Genomic DNA, 8,110 nt, shown 5'->3' with positions numbered 1-8,110 from the left:
CTTTTGTTTTAGCTCACATTTTTCATCATGTGAACTCTGTCTAAAAAAAAACATCGCAGATAATCTCGGCAAAGGTGTGCCTCCGGTTACCTACAATAAAAGGCCACTCTAAAATGTGCAATTTCATGTCTTGTATTTGTACAGTGTACAATAGTTGAAGTTTCCAGTGATTTTGTTTCATTTAAGGTTAATTTTAAAAGATGTACAGTTATGTGAGGAACATGTAATGCACATTTTAAAACTCTGAGTTACAGTGCAAAGAGAACTAATCATCTGATAGTAGATGGTATTCATTTCTTTATTTGGAATTGAGTCAAGGAATGACAATGACTGAGCACGTCAACTGACCAAACAACAGACAAAGATGCAAATATTTACATTTATCTTCCCTGTCTCACAGTTATCCTCTCACATTACACATGGGGGGAAAAAGCGCATGGATTTTCTATTTTTGGATGGCTGAGCTAACATTATTGAGTTTGCTACCGAGCACAAAGACAAATACTCAAGACAAAGTGGGGTGTTCTCAATGGAGGTGAAAGTTAAAGAGGTTTACTGAGGACACAAACAGTGATGTGCATTTTGGGATTCTATTTTTCATCTAACCGAGGGCTGGGAAACCTCTGACCTATCGACGGCTGTTTCAGTTTTTTTCTAATCCTGAATGAAAACAGAGTATAATGCATCAACGTTGATGTTAAGAGTATTTATGCGTTATAATGCTCTTGGCTTTTGTTTACAGTATGGCTCACAGGCCAAAGGTTGCCAGCATCAGCTCTAAAGTGTTCCAGTGCTTATTTTTAGTGTTATTTGGAAAAAGGGAGAACAAATACAAAAATTAAACTTTATAAAAGCAATATTCTTATAGAAAATTGTACAGACAATTCCAGTGCATAAACCTTTCATGCCCAATTTCTCTCTTTCTCTCTCTTGTTTTCTGCCCATTTTTTCCCAATTATTGCACCTCTCTCAGTTGGCAATAAGTGGAGGGTTCATGTTGACGATGACTTGGACAACAAAGTCTTTCTGGATTTTGGCGTCCTGCAGACGAGTCTTGTCCGTGAGGAGTTTCCCAGAGAAGAACCACCTCTGGCGGGACACGTCGATAGACTCCTGATCCTCCAGCTGCTTCTTCAGCTCGGCGATGGAGTCGGCCAAGCTGGCAGTCAGACGCACATCTTCGCCTAAAATAAAAAATAAAAAAACCTCAGGTACAGTAGCAACTTGCTTTTAACCATATTATTTTCTGTCGTTTCTTTAATTACCTGAGGACAGTCGCACACGCAGCTGGAACTCTTGCCTGCAAGGAAGAGGCTGCACTTGCTTTTGTGTGGATTCACAAAGTTTGCTCTCGCTGCATGTTTCAGTGATGAGGTTGACAGGTGGTACCAAAGTGTACGCTGGAAGCTGGTAACGGTTGCCCAGCTCATCGTAGCTCTCTGTGAGAGAGCCTGCACAGATAACCAAATAGCCCATGCTCTGAAAAAGTGAAAATGCTCTGAAAAAACAGTCATTGCATATTTCCCATATCAAGACTGACAGTGAAAGTGTTAAAATTGCACACAAAAAATAAACAAATTAAATAATAATAAGAAGAAGAAAACAAAAATTAAACAAAAGCCTGTAAATTGTGGAGATCACAGTAATCTCCTTCGCTTTGGCTCAAAAGGAGGTTCCATTTCCACAACAATTAGTATGAGGATATTTTTAGGATATATGTGGGAAATTTGGAGGGAATTAGACCAGATACACAATAAAAACAAGCAGTAGGATAGAAGGAAATGAAACAAAATTATTTTTATCGATTATAGCTCTCATAGATTTTTCTATGTAGATGAATATGCACTTGACATGCCCGTGTTTTTGTTTCCATGTCTCTGTGTGCACCAATCCAGTGGCAGTGGTCACGCAGGACCATTACGTAATCACTATTAGTGGCGTAATCTCTAAACAAGTGATACGCGGCCATCTGCAAACTGCCCTCTGACATTTTGAGAATGACAAGCGATTTATGCGCTAGTGCTCAAAAATGTAACACTTTGCATTCCCGAGTGGGATGAGGTATGCGTGTGTGTGTGTGTGTGTGCGTACCGTGAGGCAGAGTGATGCAGGCTCCGTCCACGATGGCCTGCGCCAGCTCCAGGTCATTGCACTCGGCGGCCAGGGCTGCCGCTCGCAGCGCGTCCCAGATCTCTTTGCGTCCATCAAAAGCAGGAGCCGTGTCCCAAAACTCATCCCGCTTGCTCCTAAGCTGGCCCTCGGTCATCGGGTATTCACTCTTCCACTTGGGACGATCCTTCTTGAGAGGCTCGTTACGTCCTGAAGGCAAATGCAGGACATTTTCAGTTCGTACAAGTGAATTCATTATGGCAAAGGATGAAATGAAAATCTTACAGTTGTCACTTTCAATGGTTTCCTTCTTCAATATGTAAAACACTAAAATATACAAAATTAAATCAAAGGAATAGGTTGAAAAAATGATCAAATTATTTAATGCCGTTTCTTAAATTTGACTCTCAATATTATATTGCAAACATGACCATACACTGTAACACTACAAAGAACAAATTAAGACAATATATTTGAATGGGTAAATCCCTCATCATGATGCCCTGCAGTTGACCACATGCCGACGTCAAAATGCGAGCAGCATGATAAAGAGGACTGCTAAAATACCAATTTTAATCAAAGTAATTTTTGGGTCAAATCATGGATCAAACACATTTTGTGAATGTTGCAGTTCGGTTCTAGTTAGGCTCGTGCTGGCGTTTAACCCCAAAAAAAGGGTTATTTGATATTGCATGTTCAAGGATCTCATATGAAGTAGGGATGGGCAAGTACCGATACCAGGTATCGGTATCACTGCTGATACCAGACTTATTTCAAGGTATTGATACTCGTGAGCCATTAATTTCAGATCATTTGAAGGAAAACGGCTGTAGTGGAATTTGTGGTCCTTCTTTCAAATTGTCTGTCACTGTTTGGTCTGAAAAAAGTGGTATCAAACCAAACCCCTAGGTATACATAATGTAGTCCGACGGGTCACGCCGCTGCTCGTTACATCTTCCCTGATAAAGGGAGCGATCATCAGCGTGAGCATGTCAAGAAAGTTAATTTAACTCACTCAGAGAGAGTGGATATATTTAAAGTGATTCATGCTCGTGAGTGTGGTTCTAGTGGAGTGAGCAGTAACACACATACATGTGAGCCACACACGGGTGGACGGCGCTGGATTATAGGCGGTAATCAGGTGCCACATAACAGGATTTAGCTCTCCGTGGCTATCTTGAAAGGGCATTGGCTGGCCAGAGGAGCATGCCTTGGCCAATGACAGTCACCATCAGCACATGTGCCGCATGGGCTGAATTGATTTATGTGTAATACTGTCTTGTCCATTGGTTATTCCAATGCTAGGCTGATTTTATTCTGTTTGCAGTTTGATGATTTAAAAATTGTATCACCTTCTGGAACACAGGTTTCAAACTCAAGGCCCGGGGGCCAGATCTGGCCCGCCACATCATTTTATGTGCCCCGCAAAAGCAAATCTAAGAAGTCAACTTTCATGATGCTTGCTAAAATCTGTACCAAAATTTAAAATTCTAATTTCTACGAAAGAAGAGTGATACTGTAAGCATTTTCTTGTGACCAAACCCTCATTGCAGTCACTTAAACAATAGGTGAACAAAACCATTATTCTTGACTTCTTTATATGGTTTCAGTCATAACGAACCTCCAAGGGAAACGGTAACTCAAATGTGGCCCACAACAAAAATGAGTTTGACACCCCTGGTCTCGAATGCTACATTACAATCCAGATTTTTTTCATCCTGCTCTGTTTATCAAACTGAAGGAGAACCCAATAATGTTCACAGTGTGTCATTTTGCCTTCATTTTTCAATGAATAAAGCAGTCATCTTACTACCAAAATCAGGCAAATGCACAAGATGCCTCTGTGAAGTTGTACAGTTTTGCGCTGATCACAGTTACAGCTATTTAGAAATGTTCACTCTTCTGCCTTCCATTTTATTTGCAGACAAGTTATTGCACGTTACATCCAGAACACAGATTGATGAGTACAAAAAAAAATACAAATATCAACATTCAAGTACAAATGAAATTATATTGGTGCAACTGTGAGGGGTTTTTTTTCTGCACAAGATCTTAAATTATTTCTTTAAAAGTCAGCGGAAAGGTGGAAGAGATTTGCTGTTGTCTCGCCGAGACATCTCGGCTAATAATATTGTTGCCGTCAAGAAAAGTGTCAAATGGATTTTGAATTAATAATAAATAACATGAATCATATAAACACATAATGCTGTAGCAGCAAAGAAATACCTTGACTGTAACCAAATGTCATAAATCCATCTATCAGACTCCCTATCTGGCAGTCAATCAATCAATCAATCTCAACTTACTTTTTAGCAGAACTCTTAAAGGTGGATTTGGAGAGTGGTAGTAGTTATTCTCCCTTGAGTTGGGGACTCCCATTGCCGGTTATTTGAATGCAGATACATCCAAACTTGTGTCGCTCAAGAGGACAACAACAAGTTGGTCTGTCTGGTTTAGTTGACCATCTGCACCGCCACCACCTAACTCAAGTAAACCATAAATATCCTCTTCCTGCTTTTCATGGAACAAGAGTTCAAGCTGAGGTCCAGCGTCGTGGTCGTTCTGAAGGTTGCGTCTCTGCACAAGAGGCCTAATCCTATCACTTCTATTTGGAGGAGGGATAAAAATGCCCGACGCTAGCATGCCAAACCTATTAGCAGTCAATAAAACCCCATCAGCTATTCCATAGGCCAAGATTCTGTGAACGGGCCAGAACTCTGCATCCTGTCAAACGTGTAGAACCTTTGAGGTCATGCCTCTCAAATACTGGATACATTGTGATGTTAAGTAAGGCACTAAAAAGGTAAGGAGCAATAAGAAGGCTTTCTGGGCAAGCTCAGTCCTCAGCACAATGCATTATGAATGACACATTTGTGCGCAAAGACACTTACTACATTTGAGGCCTTAAACACACTTCGTGGCTTTTTACACACTTTTTAGATGAGTCTACCCACCCATTTTCACATCCGCTTATGCTCACAAGGGTCGCGGGCGTGCTGGAGCCCATATTAGTTGTCTTAGGGCAGTCGGCGGATTCGGGCAGTAGGCAGAGTACACCCTGAACTGGTTGCAGCCAATCGCAGGGCACACATAGACAAACAACCATTCGCGCTCACAATCACATGATGTTAAATGTCAACAACTATGTGAAGTATTTGCACACTTACTGTATTTGATATAGCAGTCTAACATAATGTACTGAGATGAGTAAATGCCACATGTACATTTCAGTTCTGTCTTCATCATGTCAATTATATCTCCCATTACGATGAGACCAGCATGGTCCCTTCAAAATATCCTAATCTCCCTTCAGACACAACGAAATGGTAATCTACGGTACTCAAATGCAGCTGACCAACAATACGATGACAAGAGGATTAAACCACCTTCTCTACTGGGGGTGGACGATTTATGGCCGCTGGGCGATTTACAGCCCACAAGAGCTATTGATCCAGCCCGCAGTGCAATTCTGACACCAAATAAAGCCTCAGAGGACATTATTGATAAGCCATAATAATAAACACTTGCTTGAATATTGCATCATCAAGCAAGTGCCATTAATACATTTTCCACAGCAGTGATCTTTAAGGCTTTAATTTTAAAGTGAGTTATATTATAATATTATGGTGTTATTGGATATAGGTTGACCTACTTCGACAAACTGACCTTTGACACATTGAAAAAAGTAATTTGTGGCACTCAAAGATTTGTATTCAAGTACCTTTGCTGGTCTATTAAGGCATTTAACCTGAAGTCGTTTTTTTAATGTTCTCTCTTGCCGCCTTCTACTCTGCTCACTTCATTTTGCTCACCATGTGCCACCAAGAACACACACCCCCACTCCCATCCCATCAAGTCTGCAAAAAAGAAGTTGGAATAGTCCATGGCATGAGAAGGGGGCAGTCCATCATGGTAGATGAGGCGTTATGATGTGTTTTTAACAGTATTAATTAGCACTTATACAGGAGTAGTTTTTAATCAAAGAAAACATTTTTTAAGAGACATTTGGGGGACACCTGACAATCTTGCGGTTTCGTGCCAGTGTTGGGACGTGTTCTTTATTTCAGGTCGCAGATGATCTGGCGCCAGTAGTGGCTGACCTTGAGCCATGCAGCAAGTGAGGTACACTCGATGGTTCACCAGCCAGTCAACAGAGAAACATACAACCACACACGTTCACATTCATACTAGGCAATTTAGAATCTTCGGTCAAATTAAAAAGCATGTTTTGGGGGTGCAGTAAAGCGGGGCGCGGGGCGCGGGGGGGGGGGGGGGCTGAACCAAGATCCGAACCCATAATCTCAGAACTGTGAAGCAGTCGTGCAAACCAGTTTAACAGCGTTATGCCCGATGTCACTCCAAATACTGACTGCATATGGCTATTCTACAAATATAGTTGCTTACCTCCACGTTTTTTACTCCTGGTCAAGCCCCGGACACTCCCTTGGCCGTTGCTCCTGCTCCTCCCCACGCAGCCCCCCATCACTGTACCTGCAGATATGCGTACACGAAATCACGTCCACATGCCTTTCAAATACAAATAAAGATGATGTTAAATATTTTGTAGTGTAATCAATCATGATGTGAGGGAATTGTGACAGCTCAGCGTGTTTCTGCTCGATCTGCCATGTTTACGTCACGTGTACTGCCAGCTGACCCAAGCACGCGCCAGGTCCACGAGCTTCGATCGTTTATATTTTGCACTGTAGTAGTCAGACTTTTTAAAAACATTAAATCGTGTATATAGATGTAGTCTATATCAAATAAAAATTGTTAATTCGTGAATTTACAACGACTTCTTTAGTTCCACTTCTTCCTAATTACGCACCTGAAATCCAGTCTGCAAAATGATGCATTCGTCGGCAGTTCGCTTGCCACATCCGAGCTCCGATTTTTTTCAAGAGAGAAAATATCAAAAAGGGTCAGGTTGTACTACAGAAGCCTTCGGATTTGCACCATAGATTGTGTACAGATGAGAAAATGGACAAGAAAATGCAAAAGAGAAAAAAAATGCTATTAATTCTCCACCGAATCCTGTAGAATAGAACAGACCTAAAAGAATACAAGAGGTTTGCATCGATAGATATTAAAGCCCGATCAGCGTTTGCGCATGCGCCATAAAGACCATTTCTTCGGGCGCTTCAGTTCGCTGAAGTCGAAGCAGCGTGGCTTTCAAAATAAAAAACTCAAATTTTTCTTAATCAGAGCACTGTACCCAGGTATCAAATGTGAACGTAGATTATAAACAGTGCATACTATAAATAATCTTATAGACTAGGTCCATGTAAAATGTCCGTCTAATTTATACGGAAATAATACCCAAAGTCTTATTTTTAAGAAGGTTTTGTAGAGCATCCTCAACACGCCATTTGATGTGGCCGAGGCTTCAAGTATTTATTGTCGTTTTGTTTTTATCAAACCTAATAATATATTAACTTCGTTATTATAAAAATGCGTCGGTGAATTCAAAAGATACCGATTAGAACAACAAATATTGCATTATTTGCTTTGGTTCATACATTATCATGATAAAATCTATCAGTTTACATAATTGTAAAAATCTTTACAACAAAATTTGATTCATATACTTTATATTAATGACGTGTGTGTGTGTTAAATAATTAGGAGGTTTTGTTAATTTTTTCTGATTATTTTAGTCTGTTCATAACCTTGTACATTATTGATTTATTTAAAATATTACTACTGACAAAACTTTTTCATTCAGAATCAAAGTAAGACAAAATATTTGACTACTATGGCAATACTGGTTGCAACATATTAAATGTCGTGTATAACTACACCGTGATTTATTTCTAATACCATGTGCTCAAACCTGGCATTCGCCTGATTTAATCCCACACTACTGACATTGCATCGTGTGTGCGTGCACGTGTGTGTTCTGTCTGCCCCAACAATGTGGTGATGTAACAGATGAGGTGAGACCCTAAAATCAAATAAAATTCAATAGACCAGAGGTGTCAAACATACGGCCCGTGGGCCG

At 40.5% G+C, this 8,110-nt stretch overlaps 1 protein-coding gene across 2 annotated transcripts; it reads right to left on the bottom strand.

Moving 5' to 3' along the window:
* Positions 1-280: 280 nt before the first annotated feature.
* On the bottom strand, positions 281-7,212 carry ubtd1a (ubiquitin domain containing 1a). Of its 2 annotated transcripts, XM_086122786.1 has the most exons (5): positions 6,938-7,212; positions 6,514-6,600; positions 2,092-2,319; positions 1,266-1,451; positions 281-1,184 (listed from the first exon to the last, which is right to left on the bottom strand). In XM_086122786.1, exons 1-5 carry the CDS (start codon positions 6,987-6,989, stop codon positions 970-972), a joined length of 768 nt encoding a protein of 255 aa, XP_085978912.1. In that variant the 5' UTR covers positions 6,990-7,212; the 3' UTR covers positions 281-969. The 2 variants fall into 2 exon arrangements, with proteins under 2 accessions (XP_085978912.1, XP_085978913.1); XM_086122787.1 differs by lacking the exons at positions 6,514-6,600; positions 6,938-7,212 and adding an exon at positions 4,416-4,858.
* Between the last annotated feature and the right edge of the window lie 898 nt (positions 7,213-8,110).

The sequence above is a fragment of the Hippocampus guttulatus genome, chromosome 10 (genome assembly GCF_054856545.1).
Source record: "Hippocampus guttulatus isolate MCC_2025c chromosome 10, RoL_Hgut_1.0, whole genome shotgun sequence".
Taxonomy (NCBI): Eukaryota; Metazoa; Chordata; class Actinopteri; order Syngnathiformes; family Syngnathidae; genus Hippocampus; species Hippocampus guttulatus.
The sequence above is the reverse complement of the archived record's forward strand: the minus strand, read 5'-3'. Positions and strand labels throughout refer to the sequence as shown.